Source organism: Trachemys scripta, unplaced genomic scaffold (assembly GCF_013100865.1).
Source record: "Trachemys scripta elegans isolate TJP31775 unplaced genomic scaffold, CAS_Tse_1.0 scaffold_28, whole genome shotgun sequence".
NCBI classification, from domain to species: domain Eukaryota; kingdom Metazoa; phylum Chordata; order Testudines; family Emydidae; genus Trachemys; species Trachemys scripta.
In genome coordinates, this window is record NW_023260513.1 from 1,742,872 (window position 1) to 1,766,476 (window position 23,605).

Consider the following 23,605-nt stretch of genomic DNA (forward strand, 5'->3'; position numbering starts at 1 on the left):
AAAAATATGTCCATATATGACATGCTGGGAAAAGAGTGGGGACAGACAAATTACCCCAGATGAATGGGGTTTGATCTGGAAAAAAGGAGCAGCAACCTCAATCTGTGGCACAATAAAAGAAAATTTTGTTAAACTACTGTTTCAATGGCACCTCACACCAGTCAGGTTAAAAACCAGAGAGAGAGACTGAATAGGGATAAATGTGGCAGAAACTGTGGTGAAAAAGGAGATTTTATGCACACGTGGTGGATGTGTCCAGTCACGAGAGAGTCTTGGGATGCAACCGGTAACCAAATATCCCCAATTGTTGGATATTTATTACCAAATGATCCTTTGGTAACACTCCTGGGGCTTCCCAGTGGAAATGGTCACACCAAAGGAAATGAATTAATCTCTCATCTGCTAGTTGCTGGTGGCTAGTGGTAGCCTCTCACTGGGAAAAAAAAAATCACCCAACCATTGAGAAATGGTTCAACAAAATATGGGAGGTTGTGGTTATGGAAAAACTAACACACCAATTATGTACCTAGCAAAATAGACCAAGAACAGATAGATACTTAGATAGTTGGTTACCTTTTATTCAGTACTCAGAAAGTACATTCACCCACAAAAAAGCCAGCACATCTGCCCAACTTTTTTTTGAATACTAACATTTGGCAGACACGTCAGGTTTGTTAAATATGTCTATACAGAGCTTTCACTCAATTTAATAAAATCACTAGAAATGACATAGATGTAACAATGTTGCTCCGTAATATGGTATCACTTTGTTAAATAGAAAGCTCTGATGACTATATTCCTCTGTAAGGTCTCTTTAAACACAAGCTAACTGTTGTAATGATTGCTTGGTTCCTGATATTTATGTGGCAAGGATTTGTAATCTTGTTAAAGCTTCCTAAGTGAATAGTTTAAAAAAAATAATTAAACACACCCACCTCTGGGGCCTTCATCGTGGAGAAGCAAATGAAAGAAAAAGGTGGGGTGGGATTCCCCACCTCCTTTCCAGAGCATCTTAAAGGTGAAGTTGCAAACTGCCCATAATATCCAAAGGAACACTATGGTTTTTAGAGATTTTCAAGGGACAATGACTTTCAATTAGAATTGCGTGCCCAACTTTCCTTATCTGCCTTTGAAAATCTTACCCTGTATGGATTCCCATAGTACCTCAAAGCCTTACAGCCAAATTTTCAGGGAATATTGCCTCTAAACTTGCCCACCAAATTTCTTTTTGGTAGCATGGAATTTCAGATTTGGGTAAATAAATGGTATTTGTTCACCAGACTGGTCAACTGGAAACACAACTACCAGACGTGAGGAAGTAAATCAAAGATTTTGGGCAAACAGATTTAGAGGCTAGTTCTAAAAATTTAGTCCACATGTAAGAGTTCTCAAACAATCATGTTTGTCAAACAAACCAAAACAGCACTTGGGTGTCCCAACCCACCTCTGCTATAGGCTTTGAAACAGTTGTTCACAATTGAAAATATGTGCACACACATTAAGATCAAGATGAGCCTAAAATGTGTGGCATTTCAGGGATTCATATTAGCTTCTGTTAAAACCAAGAAATTGAAAATAGACCCTGTTTTGAAAATTGATTTCTAAAGTAACAGGCCCAAGAATTCAAAGGATTAAACACAGAACCACATAAAATCATGTTACAAATTCTCACTGCGGATGCTTTAGACTTCAGTTCCATCAATACACATACTTAAAGACACTGTTTATATCTGGAGGGCTTCTTTCTGGCAAACCCATTTGAATTGAGCACCACAGACATCAGAACGAATCTGATCCCCCTTCGTCACCCCACAACTGTTCGGTTCAGCAAGGCTGGTTATTGGGAACCTGTGGAATGAAGAAAATGTATTATTGGTGCTTTAAATTTATTCATCAAGGTCTATTCATCCTCATTTGTGTGCAGTGGGTATGCACAGGCAGAAGAGGTACCCGTTTGGAGGAATGTGACAGTGTGGCCTGGTGCTCTATGGAGTTGCCATAATAACAATTAGGCAGAAAAGATGGGATAATTGCCCTAAATCCGTGTCACAAGGACACCCCGAGCTTTGGTCAGGCTTTGGTTTCAAACAAAAACAAACACTCACAGGTGTTTTCCCTCTCTCAGTGGTGGAATAAAAGTTTCATTTGGGCCTCCTCTGAGCTGGGAGATGATTGGCTCAGGGCATCCCTGTGAGATGGAGCAAGTGCTGCATGCTAAGCATGCTCAGGTTACCAGATTTGTGCTTAGATTCTATGATATGTGTGCGGTAGAAAAACCATAACCTACACAAAAAGCCAAGCTACATGTGAAAGCCAAGCCCTTAAAGGAAACTAATTTTCCGTTGACATAAATTATGGTTTTCAATTTCTAGTAGGCTAATAGGGGATGATGTATCACTGTTTGTACATTTTAAATCAGAATATGGATTGAGGTGACTAATTTTAACCACTCGAGTTTGAAAGTAAGTATAGTGGGGTAGCTGCCAAACACAGGGAGAAGAGGGGTTAAGGCAGCCTTTGCAAGGCTGCGCAGAACCCAACCAATGGGATGAAGGCTTAGAAGCAGCCAATCAGGGCCAGGCTGGGCCAGGGCCGGCTCTAGGCACCAGCAAACCAAGCATGTGCTTGGGGCGGCAGATTTTCAAGGGTGGCATTACAGCCATCTTTTTTGTTGTTGTTGCTTTGGGTGGCAAACGCCTAGAGCCGGCCCTGGCAGCAGCAGCGCGTCACGCCCTGGGGCCGCCGTGGTTCACGCCATGCGGGAGCAGCGGCTGCACCAGGGCCAGGCAGGCTCTGAGCGCGGGACACTCGGGTTGGGGGCCGCCCCGCGGGGCTCACGGAGCCGCCTGCAGATGCCGCAGGGTGGCTGCCCCCCAGCGCCGCAGCTGGGGCTGGGCGAAGCAGCCTGAGCCACCCAGGGACTGTGGGAGGGCGGCCAGAAGCAGCAGCGGGGCCATAGAGGGCGGGGCGCTGCCGTGTGGGGCCCATGCCCGCTCTCCGGGGCTCCACTCCCTCTGGGGCTACCCTGCCCCGGCTCCTCAGCCCCCTGCCGGGGCAGTCCCCCAGCTCTGCCCTCCTGGGTCCCAGACGGTCCTGGAGGCGGGAGCCCTGGCTGGAGGGACCCTGGGCTGAGGCGCGGCCCAGGAACCCCGCTGCTTACCCCGACTCTGCCAGCGCCGGACCAGCTGGAGGGAAGGGGGGAACGGGTGGAGTCAGCACTGGTGGGGGGAGCGCAGTGCTGGAGTGGCAGGGGGTGTGGGTGGGGTGAGGGGGAGAGCCCAGCGCTGGGGCAGCAGGGGTTGCGGGTGGGGTGGGGGGAGAGCCCAGGGCTGGGGCAGCAGAGGGTGCGGGTGGGGGAGAGCATTGGTGGGGAGGGGGGTTGAGAGCCCAGGGCTGGGGTGGGGAGCAGTCAAATTGTTTTTGCTTGGGGTGGCAAAAAACCTAGAGCCGGCCCTAGGTTGGGCCCTATAAAAAGGGCTGCAGGGCAGAGAGAAGCTGAGTCTCTCCCTGGAGCTTGAGGGAGAAGGACTAGCTGCCTGTAGAGGGACAGCACGACAGACAGAGCAGTGCTGGTCAGGGAAGTAATAGGGAGCTCCAGCCTGACAACTTCCAGACTGAGGCCTTGATACAGGGACAGAGTGGGTGCTGGGGCTATGGGGAAGTGGCCCAGGGAAACAGGCAGCAGATCTGGGAGGAGGGGCAGTGAGTGGCTGCTAACTATAAGGTCCCTGGGCTGGAACCCAGAATAGCGGGCAGCTCTGGGTCTCTGCCCCCCTGTGCACACATTTGCCAGAGAAGAGAGTGGTTGATCCAGACTGCAGTTTGCCACGGAGGCAAATGAGGGCTGATGGTTCCTCCAGAAGGAGGGAGAACAGAGTTGGGGCACAGCTGGAGGGCCATGCCCCAAAGAGGATGCTACGGTCCAGGGGCAATGCTGATCCAGAGAAGGTGGAGACAGCGAGAGAGATGATGGGCAAGACACCACCCAAAAAGGCAGCGCTCTCAACTGAACTTGAGCTAATTCCCAGGGTGACCAGCAGGAGGTGCAGTGATGGTGAGTCTGAAACCTGTTACAGTAAAGGGACTAAGATTTTCTGCCAATGTTATAAAATAAACACGTTAAAGGCCAAACAGCACTCACAGTGTTTGATTGACTAGGGAGCCATCCACCCACATCCAGGTCCTCTCAGGGGATGTAACGTTAAGTCCAATCCAAACACGATTGACACCTTTTGTAACATTCCGTATGAAATCCTGTGAAGTATAAAGCAGAGGGGACTGGGTAAAATCACTAACGCAGGCTAGAATTTCCTGTGTACACCTGCACAGATACACTCTGCTTCTTGCTTCAGGGGCTGTGCCCACAATGCCTCCGGGGGAAATCTGCAGCCCCGCTCTGAGGACCTGAGCCAGACAGCGAATGCAGCATCTGCCCCTGGGAAAATGGAATCTTAGAGTAGGAGTAAGGGGTTCACACTGTAGTTACAGAAAAAAAAAATCCATTTGCCATTGAACTATGAACATAAACAAGTTCTTCTCTACTTAAAATACAAGAAATTCTTAGGCAAAAACCCATTAATATTGGGGAGCTGCATTGTTGATCATTTTCCCCTTTCTGCTCCCAAATATAAAGAATGTTTTGTTTTAGCTTTTATTTATCCAAATTTCACATAATGGAGCCTCCTCCTAACATTTTCTTTCTGAACTTATTGCTGATGCAAGTCCTTGTTCAGCATCATCTTTTCTTTACCATCTCGTCCTGGTCCTGGATCACGAGCATTTGAGACGTCTTCACTGTACAGTCTTCAAAGCTCTTCTTCCAGGATTTAATTTCTTTAGAGACCCAATAGCACTTTCCTTTATGCAACAACCAATCCCTGGGGCAGAGTTTGCACTCGGAGCCCTCTAGAGGGGGAAAGGGAAAGGGTGTCAGGAATGGTTTTGAAGGTTTTAAGTACAATCATGTGTGGAGCTTTCAGATTCAGTATCCCAACCCGGGTGTCTCTCTCTTTGAACTGTGTTTGTTGAGGCAATGCTCAGTTCTTAGCAAGACACACTTTTGCCCACCAGAGGGTGGTGTGGTGCAAGAACAGCAGCAGCTCTCAGCAGAAAATAAATTCTTCAGTTCTGCCTTTTGCCCACCAGAGGGACCTTGTGACAATAGAACACAGCAGCAGCTCTGGGCCAGCAAAGGGAGAGAGCGAGCCTGCAGAGCATTCTTCCCAGCCTCTGTCAGGCCAGGTCAGGAGACAGGGGTAGGGTTACCATATTTCAACAATCAAAAAAGAGGACACGGGGTGCCGCCCTAGCCCCACCCCAGCCCCGCCCCCTCCCACTTCCCGCTCCCCTCAGAATCCCCCTACCCCCACCTGTCCCCCCCCACCCTAACTGCCCCCAGGACCCCACCCCCTAGCTAAGTCTCCCTGCTCCCTGTCCCGACTGCCCCAACTGCTCTCTACACCCCCTTCTCCCGACAGCCCCCCCCAGAACCCCCGACCAATCTAACCCCCCGTTCCCTGTCCCTTACCTGCCCCAACCGCTCTCTACACCCCTTCTCCTGACAGCCCCCCCCCAGAACCCCCAACCAATCTAACCCCCCGTTCCCTGTCCCCTGCCTGCTCCAACCGCTCTCTACACCCCTTTCTCCTGACAGCCCCCCCAGAACCCCCGACCAATCTAACCCCCCATTCCCTGTCCCCTGCCTGCCCCCCCACCAGGCTGAGGGAGAGTCACGGGTTCCATGTGCAGCCAAACAAATAAGGCGCTGCTCTGCGGGGGAGAAGGGAGTGGGGGAGGGGGAGGGACTCTGGCTGCTAGAGGCCCCAGTGGCTGCAAGCGGCTTTCAATCAGGCACAGCCGTCCAATCAGCCGCGCTGCACTCTGCATGAGGGGAACGGGGAAATCCCGGACATTTCTACCTTATTAGAAATCCCCCCCGGATGGCCATTTAAAGCTAAAAAAGCCGGACATATCCGGGGAAACCCGGACGGATGGTAACCCTAGACAGGGGCTATGGTGAGACAGACAGCATGGGGTGCTGGGGGGTCAGACGGGCTCATAAGTGCTAGTGGGGAAGGGCAGACTGGGGCAGGGGCTGAATGGGAGTGGAGGTGCAGGGCCACATGGTGATGGGGGAGGAGGTGCAGAGCTACATAAAGATAGAGGAGTGGCTGGGTGGGGACACAGTCACATGGGGACAGGAGGAAGGGGTGCAGGGCCACATGAAGATGGGGAGTGGGTGTCTGGGTGGGGGTGAAGGGACAAATGGGGGTGCAGGAAGACATGGGCACGGGGCAGATGTGCCTGACTGAATGGGAAAGGCTAGAGGTCAGCCAGAGTCTGCATGGGGGAAGCTCCCTAACAATCCCTCCCCATACCCCCCAAAAACTTGTTCCATATTCTTCACACCAATACCCAGCTCCTCCGTTACCCCTGATACGTCCAAGCCTTTGCACTGTTTCTGAGGGGTGTGGGAAATACAGTTCTGTATTGTAGTTTAAATGAATTATTACTCAGAGTTCTGTATTAATATGCCTAGTAAGGAATCTATTTGTCAAAAAACATTTCCTGAATCTTTTTTTTTTAACTGTAGTGTTAGACACACTTGCCGACAGGTATTTTGAAATAAATGACCCAAAATAATTGAAACTGGCATGATTATATTGTTTTGACAAATAAAACATGCAGAACTTTAAAATATTGTGCACATAATTTTTATTTTTTGGTGCAGAATTCCCCCAGGAGTATCCTAGAAAGCACAAGAGAGTACAGCTCCTATAGAACACAACTGATCTCAAAGCACTTTTCCTCTTTAATGGATTTAGCCACGTGACACCCCGGTGAGGCAGGGCAGTGCTGTTATCCCCGTTTTACAGATGGGGAACGGAGGCACAGAGAGGTTAAGCGATTGCCCCAAAGTCACATGGGAAGTGTGTGGCACTGCAGGGAAATGAACCCGATCTCCCAAGTCCTAGGCTTGTGCCCTAACTACTGGACCATGCTCCCTCTCTAATAACAGCACGAACCTCGACAGCTCAAGCTAGAGAAGATGGTTCTCTGGGTGGGAGCTGTAACAGACTCTCATTCCCTGTGGGCCAGCCAAAGAGGGGGATATGTAACCCCCCACTCAGTGTGCGTTACACATGCACAATATTAAACTGAAGGTGCCCAGGAAAATAGTTACCAGCTCTGCTGTATTTCTTCCAGAATATTTTAAAGGTAGAAGGAGGGAGTCTGGAGGTTCTCCTAGAGAATAATGGCATGTAAGGGTATGAGGACCATCCATACAATTGAGGGCAGTGTGCAGACATATATGCAACAAGGAGTCCGGTGGCACCTTAAAGACTAACAGATTTATTTGGGCATAAGCCCCTGTTAGTCTTTAAGGTGCCACCGGACTCCTTGTTGTTTTTGTAGATACAGACTAACATGGCTACCCCCTGATACCAGACATATATGTTTACTCACGCACATTCTGGATGTCTGAATTCAGTGCCGTCAAAAATCAGAAAAAAAGAGAGGCAGAGTTGTTTGATGCTAGAGCAGTGTCCTGGGAGCCTAGAAACCTGAATTGTTATCCCGTCTCTAACGCTGGCCCACTGCATGACGTTTAGTGAATTACTCACTGCACGTGCGTGTGTGTGTGTGTGTGTGTCAGTCACTCTTCCCTAATTTACAGGGGGTTGTGAGGCTCAGTCCATTGTCAGAGTACCTTAAGCCTTAAGATCTTTCAAAAGCAGGTGCTTTGTGTTAAATACTTGGTGTTCTGTGGAGAACTCCCTGAGCGTGTGATTCTGGCTCCTCCTCCACTTCCAGCGGCTAAATTTTGTTAAAATATTTTAAAATACCTGAAATACTTTCCTAATAAGCTATTATTGTAGTTGCCTAGGGAGGCTGTGATACCAGGAGTCTCCTTCACTTCTTAGCTATTGTGTTCTGTTGCTGTGCGCTACTAAACAAATACTAAGTTTCACCCCACAGGCAGTTGCGGTGAGACATATTTGTTGTCCTTTAAGTTAGGGTAATTCCAGCAAATGCAATACAGCCATCTGGCCACTAGATGTCACTGCTTCTGCTCAGTACCAAGAGGAAAGGAACTCAATGAGAATGGGGTTACCTGTTGAGTTGCTGAGTGATGAAACACAAAGTGTTTGTTTCAGTTGAGATCGGAAATCCTCCAGGCGGGATCCTTTGGTTACTACTTTGGGATTAGGGAAAAGAGAAGATAGAGGGTATAATAAAATCCATTAAGAGGAACAGAGAGAATCTCCTTCATTACACTTTGTAATGTATATTCATTCCACTGTTCCCTGCATGTTTAATGACGAAGCTGGTTTAGTCTAATCACACAGATTGTATATACCAAGTTCTTAGGTACATCTAGTTCAGTAGTTCTCAACCAGGGGTCCAGGGCCCCCTAGGGGGCCTCAACCAAGTTTCAGGAGGGCCTCCAAGCAGGGTCAGCATTAGACTCACTGGGGTCCAGGCAGAAAGCTGAAACCCCACTGCATGGAGCTGAAGCCCAGGTCCCTCAGCCCCACCATCCAGGGCTGAAGTTGAAGCCTAAGCTTTTCAGGGGGCTCCCTTTGGCATGGGGCTGCAGGCAGTGGCCCTCCTTGCTATTCACTAACGCTGGCCCTGGCTTTTATATGTGGAAAACTAGTTAATTGGCACAGGTGGGCCGTTGGGTTCGTATAGCATGTTCGGGGGGCCTCAGCAAGAAAAAGAGTGAGGACCTCTCATCTAGTTAATGTCAAGTTTTGACTTGCATGGTGCCAATGTGTCAAGTGTTTCATTCACAAATAGATGGGAATCAGAAATGAGATCTCCGTCAGATTGTAAAGTAACAGGCAAATTCAAGGTGCTCATTTAGATGGTGAGCTCCTTGGTTAAGGGTAGGGTGAGCAGATGTCTCGATTTTATAGGGACAGTCCTGATATTTGGGGCTGTCTTATATAAACACCCATTACCCCCCCCCATCCCCGTCCTGATTTTTCACACTTGCTGTCTGTTCAGCCTAGCTAAGGGATTGCCTTACTGGATACCTGTATAGAACCCAGTAAAATGGGGGCCCTGGGAGCCAATATAGTAATGTAAGGCCTGGAGCTACTCACCCCAGACACCCAGCACAATCACAGCTCCCGCCAGGATGACGTTCCCAGCCCACCCAACTCCCAGAGCGAGCCGATGCCAATGCGGGCACTGAGGGAGACCTGCAAGATTCAATATTTGGTGAAAATCCTTAGCATCCAGTGTGGGGAATAAGTAGGGTGACCACATTTCCCATGCTCAATACTGGACACCTGGTAAAATTACTCGTATTTAAGCAAGTTCAAGGGCAACTAATCAGATCGGTGCAGTGCAAATATTTAAATGTACATCAAGTTGCCTGAGCCCCTGTTAAAAAGAACTCCTGCAGAGTTGGATTTTTTTATTGACCTTCTTATCTTTAAGGTTCACATGGGAGAGGGGTGACACACAAATCTACCCCCCCCACACACAAACACACACACAGGGAGAGGGGACATACACACAGGCCCATACAACTCTCTCATACGGGGAGGCGGGGAAGGGTGGAGAAGACCAACCCCTTCCTCCATGCCTGGCTGGGCCCCCAGGACAGACCCGTGTCTTAGGCTGACCAGATGTCCCGATTTTATAGGGACAGTCCCGATATTTGAGGCTTTTTCTTATATAGAAGCCTATTACCCCCCACCCCCTGTCCCGACTTTTCACACTTGCTGTCTGGTCACCCTACCGTGTCTCCTGGTGCTGCATCTTCCCTGGGCAGGGGACGCAGGGTCACATGATCTCCCCATATTTCTGCCAGGCTTCACACCAGAATGTGGCCACAGCAGGCTTTTGGCACTGGGTGGGAGGGAAGGGACTGGAGCAGCTTCCAGCTGCAGGGGATGGAGAGGGCAGGATGACATGGCCTGTATCTTTGCAGAGCTCATCTCTTCTCTTGCTCCGCCCCCATGTGGCTAGAAGCAGCTTCTCTCTTCCTGTCTGCACAGTGTCAAAAGGCAGCTAACACCTCCAGGCTGCTGCTGGCCACTGACACAACCAGTCACCTCGTGCTACAGCACAAGCAGGAAGAGGTTAAGCCCTAAGGATGCATTGTGCACCAGGGCCCAGGGAACCTGACTGCAGGGGCTTCAGTGAACCTGGCCAGAGAGGTGGCTCAGCAGGGGAGGATGCCTAGGGGATGGAGCAGCCCTGTGCTCCCTGGGGGCAGGACTGGGGTGGGGGGGCAGGTGAGGGGGGTGCTGTGGACCCTGCAGAGCCGGGGCATGAACAGGCTGGAAATTGCTCACCCCCCCCCCCCGAGCTGAGCTGAGGGGGGAGAGGCTTCCCTGTGCCAGCGCTGTGTGGGGCTTTGGCACATGCAGGGCTCGGCTCCTGGCCAGCGCCCCGGGCCGGAGGGTCCTGGGCTTTCCCGGGCCGCGGGCCCAGCCAGAGGCAGTGGGGGAGGGAAGGAACCTGCCAGCCAGGCTGCTTGTGAGCTGAGCGCCGCGACCAGGGGCTGGTTCTCTGCACAGCGCTGGGAGAGGGACGGGCCCTGCCGGGGGCGGGGGAATAGGGAGGAGCAGCAGGGCTAGGGGAGGGTGAAAGAGCAAAGCAGGGAGAGGGGGAGCATGTAAAGGGCAGATGGGTGGGCAGCAGAGGTGACACATAACTGATCACCGCACTCACCAACCACTGCAGCTTAACAGGATGCGGGGGTGGGGTGGGGGGGGTGGGAAGATGGTGCACACAGGGCCCTGTTGGCCAAGAGCCAGCACACATCAGGGGCTGTGCTGATGGACCAGCAGGGGGAGCTGAGTGCCCCACGCACTGCATCTTCGCCCCACCACCGGCCTTGCACACCCACCCTCATTGTCGGCCACTGGACCCCCCACACACACACACTCACTGCTGGTGGGTGGGCAGTTGGCGAGCAGGGATCCGGCCAGCAGCAGGACCTGCCTGTACTGTTGGGAATGAGACAGAAATTATGGGACAATTTGCCCATTTTTAAGAAAAAGTCGGGACACCTGCAGGAGGGCTTAAATATGGGACTGTCCCTTTAAACACGGGACGTCTGGTCCCCCTAGGAATAAGAAACACGGCAACTTGTTCTCCTTTGAGCCCGTGCAGTAATATTTTGAGAGTTTACTAGAAGGTTGCTTTTGAAAAAAAAATTCTTCTTTGGCTCACAATTCCTCCAAAATGGCTGGGCCCAGAAACTCCAGATTTGTTGTGGTTTTGTCTATACCAAAACCAGAGCAGATGCCTCTGCTGAAAGGTTCTTGTAAATCGAGTATTGGGCTCGGAGGCAGAAGACAACTTGCCTCAGATGTTCGGCTGTGTGTGTGTGTTCTCTCTGTGTTCTCCCTGTGTGCTGCCCCAGCTCTGCGCAGACAGCCGGCATAGCACACCTCGAGCGACCTGCCCTGTGACCACAAGATCCTTTAAGAGACAAAGGCCCCAACCTAGGTTTATTGTTGACAAAGCAGGGTAATACCACTGATCATAGGCGCCGACTCCATGGGTGCTCCAGGAAAATTGGTGGGTGCTCTGCACCCACCGGCAGCTCCCCGCCTCCCCGCTCCAGCTCACCTCTGCCTCCGCTCCGCCTCCGCCTCCTCCCCTGAGCGCCCCGTGTCCTGCTTCTCCCCCCTCCCTCCCAGCGCTTGCACTGCGAAACAGCTGTTTCGCGCAGCAAGCCTGGGAGGGAGGTGGGAGGAGGAGGAACGCAGCGCGCTTCGGGAAGTGGCAGGGTCAGGGCGGGGATTTGGAGAGGGATCCAATAGGGGCGGAGAGGGGCAGAGTTGGGGCAGGGCTGGGAGCGCGGTGGGTGTGCAAGCACCCACTGGCACCAACAAAAGTTGGCGCCTGTGCCACTGACACTCTACGAGGATACTAACATGTATGCCCCTGACAATGGACGCAGCTCAGTGAATGGTGGGACTTTCCATTTCCCCCCTAGGCTGGCCAAAGACACTCCCTCTGAGATACATCTTTATACCCTGATACAAACAAGTTAGTACTGCCCCTCTGACATGGTTACTGCTCCCTGACGTGGCTAATTATTACCCATCACCTTGTACATGTTGGTTCAACCAAAACATCTCTGTTACGTACTGTCATTCTGACCTTATCTTTTAGGAGGGGTCAGTGTGTTCCAGTTATCCTGGAGGAATGTTTTTGTACCATCCTTGATATCGGGATGTTCTGGTACCACTTGATATCGGGATGTGTTTACATGAACACTCTGTGCCTGGTACTTCTTAGGAGTGTGTATTTCTGCAATATTAGCCCTTTTCTTGCCAGATTCTGTGAGCAGGTCCTGCCTCATACCAGGCCGCTGATACAAGGGCTTACATCTCAGGCTTTCTTCCTGCTACAACATGGATTTTAAAGACAGCACTTTTTTCTTAAAAACAAAGTTATTTATTTAGCTAAGAAAAAAACACAGCAACAAGATGATTTACAAACATAACCGCATATCTTCTCTAAGCTTCTTCTTAGAAACCAACATAAGTTGCAGGAAAAGACGCAAACAAACTCATGTTCTCTTAAAAAACAAAGATCCTTCTGTGAATGATCAACAACATGAAAAACTGTCCCCCTCTCTCCTTTCGTATCATTTAAAAAAAAAAATTGTTGAATTTACTTCAAACTCTCCTAAGAACATTCTCCTTTAGCCTCAAACTAACACACAAATTTCAGGCTAAAAGGATCATTTTTGTAGAAGCAGTGGAATTCTAGATCAGGAATTCTAGATACTATAAACTGTCTTTTGACTTATTATTTGATATTACTACCTTGTTTCCAAGGAATGTTAGTTTTCATTTCAAGTTTAGGGACTAAAACCAATGGGACTATTCATAGTCACAAGCTCTCTGCTCAGTAATGTTTGCAGAGTAGTTGTGACACTGGAAATAGTAAGTTTCAAATTATTTACACAGTCAATTCTCAACATAGCATAATTTTAGCTAAGAAACAACTGAACAATTTGAGGGGCAAATTCAGCTATCGGTTACACTGATGGAAGGTGGGAGTAACTCCAGTGACTTCTAATGTTACTGAAGAACAGAACCTGGCTCTTAAAATATTTTTCAAGAGAAGACTATCCAGTCCTATGTGAAAGTAACGTCTGAAGAGCACTGAGATAGTTTTATAAAAGCTTACACCTTGGTAGCTAGATAAGAAGGGCCTTATGCTTAAACAATAAATGTCATGAAAATATAAACTATTAATACAACTCTAAAGGGGTACTTTTGTAAGATTCATTTTCAGGCCCTGTACAATAATGTAATTATATTCATAGGTGGGTGGGTGTAAAAAGAAAATAGCTTTATAAATACAGGTCATGTGTAAGTTCAAAATTATTACTTTAAAATACAAATAAAGAGAACATGATAAAGCCAGATTAATACAAAAACATCACTGTGAAATGGCATTATGTATAGTACAGCAATGTTATATATATATATATATATATACATATACATATATATATATATATGTATGTATGTAAATATCCCAAACATGTTATCAAGCTACATATCTATATATCTATATATATAGATATATAAATACACACACATATATATAGATATAGATATGTAGCTTGATAACATGTTTGGGATATTTACTTAGCAAATTAAATATCAATACAGTAAAAATATGAAGGCTCCAATCAACAGCTTAATATAGTTAATCATGTAGATCAATTGCCCTGCTCTACTTACAGAAAACACACTATCTCCCTCCATAACTATCCTACCTCTGTCTTTATCATAGTTCTCCAAAATATCAAGGATTTAAAAGTTTTTAATTTCCAAACAACGTTTTCAAAAATGTATACTCTCCTTTACATTTTAGAGCTTTAAGTTAAGCCACACAAATCTTCTCTCACCCTTACTACTCTGTTGATCTCCCCTAACTCCCAACTCATTACACTGCAGCTGACTTGCATTACAGTGGCTCCTCCATGACCATGCTCAGAAATGGAACCATCATCCCTGGCCTTGGAAACCGTCTGTGACTTTCTGTCCATTTCAGAACCCAATACAAAAATTCCCTGGTTGCCTTCATCATCCGCAATGGCCAGGTTCTCTTTCACTTCTTTCTCCTCTTCAGCCCCATTTCCTGAGATAACAACCTCTGCCTTTCTAGTTGCCTGTACATAATACCCAGTAGAACCCTTCTCTACCTGCCCCTCAGCTTCTGGTCTTGCCTCCAGGACCTTCTGCATCAAACTGGTTCCAGAGCTATTTTCAGATCCCATCTCTTCTCCTCAATCTATGTTAAACTTCTGCAATAAAACAATGAAATCCTCCTGCTCCTTGAGTCTCTCAGATTCCATGTGTTCAATCTTTCTTCCCCAGACTCATCCAATGCACGGTGCTTTACATACTACAGTGGACAAGCCAGTGTTTTAGCTTAAATACTTTACTTGTATCCCTCAAACGTGTATGAAAGGGGTGCAACATAAGACTCTATTGCCCTGCACTTTAATGTGTATATATAGAGACTGTCACTGGCTATGAAGTTTTCTGTGACATGTATTGACAAAACTGAAATAAAATATCCTTATTGTATTAGAGAGATTCACTTACAAGTTCTGACAGTGACAAAGGACTTCACATTAGCCAAGTCTTGCCACTCATAGGGTACATAAAACACAGACCTGCTCTTTATTTCTACTGAATCTCTCTCTCTCTCTAAATTATCTGTGCTGCACTTGAAGGAAAAAATTCACTTGAAAAACAGGAGCCCCCTCAAAGACAGAGGGTATTAGATATAAAATCAATAAATTAAATGCACTTACTGAGGTGCTGAGTTGGATGTGGTGGTCTTGAAGAGGCTCCAGCAATGTTTAAATCAGCATAAACTATATCTCCAGCCATGACAAGAGCAGAGGAAGGTGTGAACGTACAGAAGACAGACTGCGTCTCAGAGCAGTCTCATAGGTACGTCTTAGCAGGATGACAGACACATCCAAAATCAGGAAGTGTTGTCTACCAGACATTTGACTTCTTTCCTCTGGTAACATACCAGAGAAATCCTTGCAATATAGGTAATTAGTGAATAGGTCTCACATTGCTAATCAAAAATAAAGTTTAATTACATGGACAATTCCTGAACTTTCCATAGGGGGAAGTCACCTTTAACATATACCTTCCCTCCTAGCTCTCCCAGCTCTTGTTCAGTATTAGCACTCTTTGTGAGACAACTGGGTATTTGTGATTCTATGGCCGAGTGACCCATTCGAGGGAAAGACTGCTTCTTCCATGTTAGAATCAAACCTGCAAGATGCGCTGAGCAAGCTTAATTCTCCCTGAAATCAATGGGAGGCGAGGGCAATCCACACCTCCTGGGATTGGGCCCTATGTTTAAAAAGGAGTCATGGTTCTATACTTATGCCCACCTTAAGATGGTCATGTTCCCATAATCACACAAGTTGAAGTTGTGGTGCATGGACCTTGTGCTGTCCCTCTACACAGAGATGAATTTCACCCACAATGACCTAGCCAGTGGGAAGAACACCTGGAAGGAATCAGGTAGGGGGGCTTGTGGATTGGCCACTAGACTGAGCAGGAGACCTAGGTTCTAATCCCAACTGTGCCATTGGCTTGTGTGACCTTGGCAGTGGTGGAGGTAGAATTCATTTCTTACCGGTAAGCTGCACTCATGGGAGGGACACAAAGGGGGGGCACGTGACCCCCCCCACATGACTCCATCCCACCCCCATCCTGGGGCCCCCACACTCTTCCCGTCCCCTCCCCATTATCCACATCCATCCCACGTTACCTAGGGGGAGCTCTGTCCTCCTCCCACTGTGCTAGAGACTTCTGAACCGCTGGGCTTTCCGGAACCGCAGCGGTGAAAGGAGCAGAACATGGGGCCACTGGGTGGCCTCACACTGGCAGCTCCTCCGGCGTGGCTGTACCGCCCCCAGCCCCACCCCATAAAATCCATATTTAAACTTTTACACCATTTTTAATATTCAAAAACAAAATTTAGCGATCATTGCTTCTGACTCGATGCTTTCCCCAACACATCCCAGGCCTCTGCCCCAAGATCCATTATTAAACATGTGACTTTTAAAATGTTTCATCCTGGAAGTGGGGTGGAGGGTGAGCAGTGGACAGGAGGCATAAAGTGAAGTGGGCATGGGGCTGGTAGAAATAAATTAAGTATTTAAACTAATTTAATTTACAAATACATGTGTATTTTTGAAAATAAGGGATAGATTTTTCTGGAGGAATTGTTGCGTGTTATTGACTAACAGGAAAGAAATTTATCCTGAGTATTTCCAGGGACAACGAGGCTGGGACTCAAGTCATGTATCTCCCCACCGTTAGACTCATGTGCATACTAGGAGACTGTACCAATAGGTGCTGTCCCCTCCCCACGCTTCTCAAGCAGATGAAAGAGCAGAGAAAAAAGATTTTGTTTGTTTGTTCCTTTAGGTGTATTTTCAACATTGGTATTTGTAAGTTTGCTGTATTACCCTACTGAAAGGTACTGACCACAGACACTTCAGCAACAAAGTGACCAAATCCTGTCTAACCAGTGACTGGCTATGTGTTGTTGTTTTTTCCTCCCTGTGTGGTATGAAAACAGCATTGATCTGGTGCCATCAAAGTGACAGAAAATGTGTTCTTTCCGATGCTTCTTGTGAAGACACCTTCCTCTTCATCTTTTTCCACAAACAGAACCATTTTGAAACATGACAAAAGTCTTTTTAATAACTAAATTTTTTATAACTAAAGCAACCGAAGTATCGGACAGTAGGTGCAAAAGCCTTCATGAAACTGAAGTATGTTTTTTCTAATTCTGAGTAAGCATGACTCTCGCATAAACGATGGAGAACAGGTTAGTTATTTTGCTAGTTACCATTTAACACAGCTTCGCTAACATGGTATGCCAGGCCTGCTGACAAAGGCTACAGCTCTTTCAGTCCTTGCACTTTGCATATTGTTTTGTAGACAGCGTGTAACAATTTGGAACCAGTCAAAATGCTTCTGTAGGAAGAGTGAGCATGAGACTCCCAACTATTGATTGGAGATGGACTCCAAACCCTTTCATCCTAACAGTACTTGCAGGGGCAAGGGTGACCTGCTTTGGATTTATGTTCTCCTCCCCATACCTTTTCATGGTGGAGCAAGGTGAAGCAAGGTGAAGCACCAGGTAAGATACTTGTAAATACCACAGCAGTGTATTCATAGCGCACTTCAGGCAAGTGCTTCTGTGATTTACTAGAAAGATACCTCAAGGTCCAAGCAAGGCACACTGGTGCAGGGGATTTTCTTTTTAAAGAAAACAATCTGAAAGTTTAGGCCTCAATTCTACAAAGCACTTAAGTGTGTACTTGGCTTGATTCATATGCTTCAGTCTTATAGATAGGGTTACCATATTGAACAAATAAAAAAAGAGGACCCTCCACGGAGCCCTGGCCCCGCCCATTTCCCACCCCCAGCCCCGCACCAACTCCGCCCCTTCACCGCCCCAACCCCGCCCTAACTCCGCCCCCTCCTCCCTCCCACTCCCAGCCACGCGAAAAGGGCTGCCCGAGTGCTACCGGCTTCAGGGTTTGCCGGGCAGCCCCCAGTCCCTGCGCCCCCGGCTGGCGCTTCCCCAGCGCAGCTGGAGCCCGGGAGGGGAAGCACCCAGCCGGGGGCGCAGGGTCTGGAGGCAGCCCGGCAAACCGTGAAGCCGGTAGCGCTTGGGCTTCGGACCCTGCGCTCCCAGCCGGGCACTTCCCCTCCTGGGCTACGGCGGCGCAGGGTCCGGAGGCATGGGGGCTGCCCAAAGCCAGTAGTGCTCGGCTCTTAAACAGAGCCGAAGAGTCAGGGGAGGAGCAGAGCCACCGCGGCCAGAGGCTCTGTTCCACCCCTGACTCTTTGGCTCTGTTTAAGAGCCGAGCTGCCCGAGCGCTACCGGCTTCGGGCAGCCCCCATGCCTCCGGACCCTGCGCCGCCGGAGCCCGGGAGGGGAAGTGCCCGGCCGGCGGCTGGGGTCCGGAGGCAAGGGGGCTGCCTGAAGCCCATAGTGCTCGGGCAGCTCGGTTCTTAAACAGAGCCGAAGAGTCAGGGGAGGAGCAGAGCAGCCGCGGGAGGGGAACTGCCCGGATGGCATTTTCCCGGACATGTTCGCTTTTTGGCAATTCCCCCCGGACGGGGGTTTGATTGCCGAAAAGCCGGACATGTCCGGGAAAAAACGGACGTATGGTAACCCTACTTATAGACTTAAGTACACACTTAGTTTTAAACATGTGTCAGGAGACAGTTGGCCCCTTACTAAAACTCAGTGGGGGTGTTTGGGTTGGCTAGCTCCCAGTACCAAAAGAAAGGGGAGGGGTCAATGGGAAATCAGGGTCCTGAGACTGACAGTCCCCAGGAACAATGGGGAGAGGCCAATGTTTGAGGTCAGCCTGATTGACAGGGCGGGCAGGCCAATCAGGGAGTCAGGAGGCCAGGGTAGGTCCCGTCCTCCGTGTGAGCTGGGATTGCCTGGGTCAGACAAAGTGGGGCAGAGCTAAGGAGAAAGCAGGGGCCCGAGCTGAGCTGGGGAGCAGAGCCCTGCCAGCCAGAGGGGCCAGAAAAGCCACCCAGGGAGCAGGTCAGTGCTGGGAGCAGAGTCACAGAAGCAGCCCACAGAGCAGACCTGTCCTGGGGGCAGAGCTGCAGCCCCAGAGCCAGAGGGACCAGAGAAGCAGCCCAGAGAGCTGGAGGCGGCGGCAGCAGCAGCCGTGCTGAGGCAGAGTGAAGCTGGAGCTGGGGCTGGAGCAGTCCGGAGCCAGGTGCAGCGAGCAGATGGGGAGACCGAGGGGGACCCTGGGCAGCGAGCCAAGCGCAGGAAGAAGACCCCAGTGTTAGACCCGCAATAGAGGTTTTAAACATTTTCCGTATTTTTCTTGGAACATAAAATTGTTTTTGCACAAAAAGTTGTAATAGTCCTTGGGCTTAAGTCCTGGCTTCGATTGCTAACTTGCAGTGCACGCATTTATGTTAAGCATGCGTCATTTATACCAGGCCTTAATAACCTATAACATATTACATAAATATATTAATTACAATGTATATTGACATATATATATATCCCAACACTAGCCAAGAGGCCTTGCAGGCCAGACTTGGAGGGGGATCGTAACGCTGGTGGAACGGGGCCGACACTGGGAAGAAGAGTCCTGCCACCTAGAGCCTGAGGGCGTGTGGCCACCGCCAGAGCAAGTGTCTGACCTGCAGTATCCCTGCATCACAGCCAGGGCCTGAGCAGGGGCCCGGGACTTGTGAGGAACAGACTGAACTTCTCTTACATTCCAGAGACGCCGGTGGTGTTGTCCCCGTTCCACAGAGCGGGGTGATGGGTTTTCCTTTCATCTTTCCCATTTTTTCCTTATTTTTTCAATTGATTGCTGTTTAATAACTTGTATTTGCTTTGAAATGTATGTAATGATCAGTGGGTCAGGGAAGCATCCAGTGCAGAGAGAGCACCCCGGAGTGGGGACACCTTAGCCCCTGCCCTCCTGATTGAGAACCACTGATCTAAGAGGAAAGGGGTTTTATTCCCATTACTTCCTAATTCCGACAGCCAAGGGGGTGGTTTCAGACCCATCCTAGACCTGCGTCATCTAAACTATTATCTCAAGAACTTAAAGTTCCACATGGTCTCCTTGACTTCCATCATTCCCTCGCTGAATCCAGGGGATTGGTATGCTGTCCTTGATCTAAAGGACACGTACTTCCACATATCGATTTTCCAAGGCCACAGAAGGTTCCTCTCATTTGTTTTGAACCAAGCTCATTACCAGTTTGCAGTTCTCCCATTTGGCCTGTCAGCCACCCCACAGGTCTTCACCAAATGTGTGGCAGTACTGGCATCTTTCCTCAGGAGAAATGGAGTTCACATATTCCCATATCTCGATGACTGGCTAATCAGAGGCCAGTCCAGAGCTCAGGTGGAATCGACATCCATCTTATCCTATCAGCCTTCTGGGTGTTAGGCCAACTAATAAACTATCAGAAATCCATCCTTATCCCTGTACAAAGAATAGAGTTCATCGGGGCAGTTCTCGACTCCGTACAGGTGAAGGCCGTACTTCCGGAGGATCATTTTCACTCAGTCTTGACCCTGATAAGTTCCCTACAGGCACATCCAGTCACAACAGTCCGGAAGTTTCTGGGCCACATGGCATTATGCACATACATGGTACAACATGCAGGCTACATCTCAGACCTCTCCAGGCATGGCTGGCCATGGTATATTCACCTTTGTGCCATCATCTGGCATTGGTATTCATCATCCCAGCTCAAGTCCTCAATTTACTGACATGGTTGAACCAACACATGGTCTGTGCAGGAGAGTATCCTTTTTGTGGCCACAACCATCAATGTCTCTGGTCTCAGATGCATGGCAGTGGGTTGGGGATTGGGAGCCAACCTAGGGTGCCATTTGTCATTGCAGTCAACAGGCCAGAGTTTCTAAATATCCTGGCATCATGGACCTTTCCAGACCACCCTACATTGATATTGGTGACATCTTCACAAAGTTCAACCAAGCCTTGCAGCACCATGGAGAAACACCCCTTTCTGTTAATGAACTCAGAAGCCTGGGGGAGCGGGGAAGCAATAGGCTTGGAGGCCCCATAGAATCATAGGACTGGAAGGGAGCTTGAGAGGTCATCTAGTCCAGTCCCCTGCACTCATGGCAGGACCAAGCACCATCTAGACCATCCCTGACAGCTGTTTGTCCCCTCTCGGCCTTCTCCTCTCCAGACTAAACAAACCCAATTTTTTCAATCTTCCCGCATAGGTCATGTTTTCTAGACCTTTAATCATTTTTGTTGCTCTTCTCTGGACTTTTTCCAATTTGTCCACATCTTTTCTGAAACGTGGCGCCTAGAACTGGATGCAATACTCCAGTTGAGGCCTAATCTGCATGGCGTAGAGCGGAAGAATTACGTCTCATGTCTTGCTTACAACACTCCTGCTAATACATCCCAGAATGATGTTCGCTTTTTTTGCAACAGTATTACACGGTTGACTAATATTTAGCTTGTGGTTCACTATGACCCCCAGATCCCTTTCTGCCGTACTCCTTCCTAGGCAGTCATTTCCCATTGTGTATGTGTGCAACTGATTGTTCCTTCCTATGTGGAGTACTTTGCATTTGTCCTTATTGAATTTCATCCTATTTACTTCAGACCATTTCTCCAGTTTGGTCACATCATTTTGAATTTTAATCCTATCCTTCAAAGCACTTTCAACCCCTCCCAGGTTGGTATCATCCGCAAACTTTATAAGTGTACTCTCTATGCCATTGTCCAAATCATTGATGAAGATATTGAACAGAACCGGACCCAGAACTGATCCCTGCAGGACCCCACTCATTATGCCCTTCCAGCCTGACTGTGAACCACTGATAACTCCTCTCTGGGAATAGTTATCTAACCAATTAGACATCCACCTTATAGTAGCTCAATCTAGGTTGTATTTTCCTAGTTTTTTTATGAGAATGTCATGTAAGACAGTATCAAAAGCCTTACTAAAGTCAAGATATACCACATCTACTGTTTCCCCCCTATTCACAAGGCTTGTTACCCTGTCAAGAAAGCTATCAGGTTGGTTTGACATGATTTGTGCTTGAGAAATCCATGCTGTTACTTATCTTATTATCTCCTAGATGTTTGCAAATTGATTGCTTAATTATTTGCTCCATTATCTTTCCTGGTACAGAAGTTAAGCTGACTGGTCTGTAATTCCCCAGGTTGTCCTTATTTCCCTTTTTATAGATTGGCACTGTATTTGCCCTTTTCCAATCTTCTGGAATCTCTCCCGTCTTCCATGACTTTTCAGCGATAATTGCTAATGGCTCAGATATCTCCTCAGTCAGCTCCTTGAGTATTCTAGGATGCATTTCATCAGGCCCTGGTGACTTGAAGACACCTAACTTGTCTAAGTAATCGGGAAAGAAAAAGTTAACAATCTCAGCCTCTGATCCTACCTCATTTTCACTGGCATTCACTATGTTAGACATCCAATTGCTACTAACCTTCTTGGTGAAAACTGAAACAAAGAAATCGTTAAACACCTCTGCCATTTCCACATTTTCTGTTATTGTTCCCCCCCCCCATTGAGTAATGGGCCTACCCTGTCCTTTGTCTTCCTCTTGTTTCTAATGTATTTGTAGAAAGTTTTCTTGTTACTCTTTATGTCTCTAGCTAGTTTGATCTCGTTTTGTGATTTGGCTTTTCTAATTTTGTCTCTACATACTTGTGTTATTTGTTTATATTCATCCTTAGTTGTACAATGACCCTCATGCAGTCTGGGAACCCCATCTGTGCAAATCCATCAACAGCTGTCTCCAAGCTTTATGACGCAGGACAGCAGCACCCTTCCAAAATCAGCACACACCTCCATGACAACAGCCTGGACAGTCAGTCTACCAATGCAACTGATTAGCAACTGAACAGCAGCAATTGGGGGTGGTGAGCTTCCAGACGGTGATGTTGTCATGGAGCCACAGTCTTGGTGCTCTGGAACAGCTCTGAATCAATCGCTGGGAGAACCCTCTGCAGTGTGACAACCCCCCCCAGGGCACACTCTCAATAGGATAAGCCTCCGTGGCTTCAACGCTTCCTGGAATCAACCTTGGAGCCTTCAGCACCCCTGCTTCACATCATGAGCTCCCTGCAGAGAGTCCACCTGAATAGGATGCCTGGGGAAGCTTTGCACACCCCCCCAAAAGGGGAGCGATGCACCCCACACCTTCCTTAGCAGCAGTGACTCTCAGCCAGCATTGTAAAACAAACAGGGTTATTAGTTGGCTGGAACACACCATAGAAAATCCTTTGTTAGCACAGAAAGCAGGAAGTTATAGCAAAGTCCATCTTGGTCAGGCCCAGAGACCTGGCTCTCAACCCCAGAGTCCCAAAATCCCCTGCGAACCCTCCTTCCAGTCGCCTCACTTTTAGCCACAACCCCCTGGCTCCTCCCCAGGTGGTCAAGCAGGCTGGCTTCCTGCAGAAAGTCAGCCACCCAGGGCCATTAGTTGCTAGGCATCAGATATCCAGGCCATCAGAGCAACCATTGTCTGCTGAGACTCTGCCCAAAGGAAATACCCTTCCCAGCACCTAGTGGAACATGCAGCACATGGGGGGAACTGGGGCACACACATCTGAAGAAGTGGGTTTTTTACCCACGAAAGCTTATGCCCAAATAAATCTGTTAGTCTTTAAGGTGCCACCAGACTCCTTGTTGTTTTTGTGGATACAGACTAACACGGCTACCCTCCGATACGGGGCACACACAATATTCTTCCAAAATTTTATGAAAAATTCCCACTTCGTCGCAGATGGCCACATGCTTCGTCATGTGGAGGGCGTCACTGGGATGAGCTCTGCACAGATCCGTGGGAAATTAGACATCCTCATCCTGAAATTCAGCCACCACCGTTGGTCATCCCAGCGCTGCATCACAATTCTGTCCCACCATTCACTGCTAGTTGCCTGAGCTTAGCAGTGGTGCTCCACAGAATAAAGCCATTTCGGGGAAATGTTATGCAGAAGTAACTGTTTTATTTCATCTTCCTCCTCTAGCCATAGTGG

The 23,605-nt window shown here is 48.4% G+C and overlaps 1 protein-coding gene across 4 annotated transcripts; it reads right to left on the bottom strand.

Moving 5' to 3' along the window:
• Positions 1-570: 570 nt before the first annotated feature.
• LOC117870471 (killer cell lectin-like receptor subfamily B member 1B allele C) lies at positions 571-14,971 on the bottom strand. Of its 4 annotated transcripts, none has more exons than XM_034757646.1 (6): positions 14,822-14,971; positions 9,114-9,212; positions 8,117-8,200; positions 4,751-4,905; positions 4,142-4,254; positions 571-1,848 (listed from the first exon to the last, which is right to left on the bottom strand). In XM_034757646.1, the coding sequence occupies exons 1-6, from the start codon at positions 14,898-14,900 to the stop codon at positions 1,725-1,727; spliced, it is 654 nt and encodes a 217-aa protein (XP_034613537.1). In that variant the 5' UTR covers positions 14,901-14,971; the 3' UTR covers positions 571-1,724. The 4 variants fall into 4 exon arrangements, with proteins under 4 accessions (XP_034613537.1, XP_034613538.1, XP_034613540.1 ...); XM_034757647.1 differs by having other exon boundaries at positions 8,117-8,197; positions 14,822-14,968; XM_034757649.1 differs by lacking the exon at positions 14,822-14,971 and adding an exon at positions 9,758-9,908 and having other exon boundaries at positions 8,117-8,197.
• Between the last annotated feature and the right edge of the window lie 8,634 nt (positions 14,972-23,605).

What these genes read in the sequence shown, in the direction of transcription:
- LOC117870471 (XM_034757646.1), bottom strand. Translation starts at nt 14,900, where the DNA reads ATGGCTGGAGATATAGTTTATGCTGATTTAAACATTGCTGGAGCCTCT. An exon ending in ACATCCAACTCAGCACCTCA is followed by an intron (nt 9,213 to 14,821) that starts GTAAGTGCATTT and finishes TGAATCTTGCAG; the next exon opens with GTCTCCCTCAGTGCCCGCAT. An exon ending in GATTGTGCTGGGTGTCTGGG is followed by an intron (nt 8,201 to 9,113) that starts GTGAGTAGCTCC and finishes CTAATCCCAAAG; the next exon opens with TAGTAACCAAAGGATCCCGC.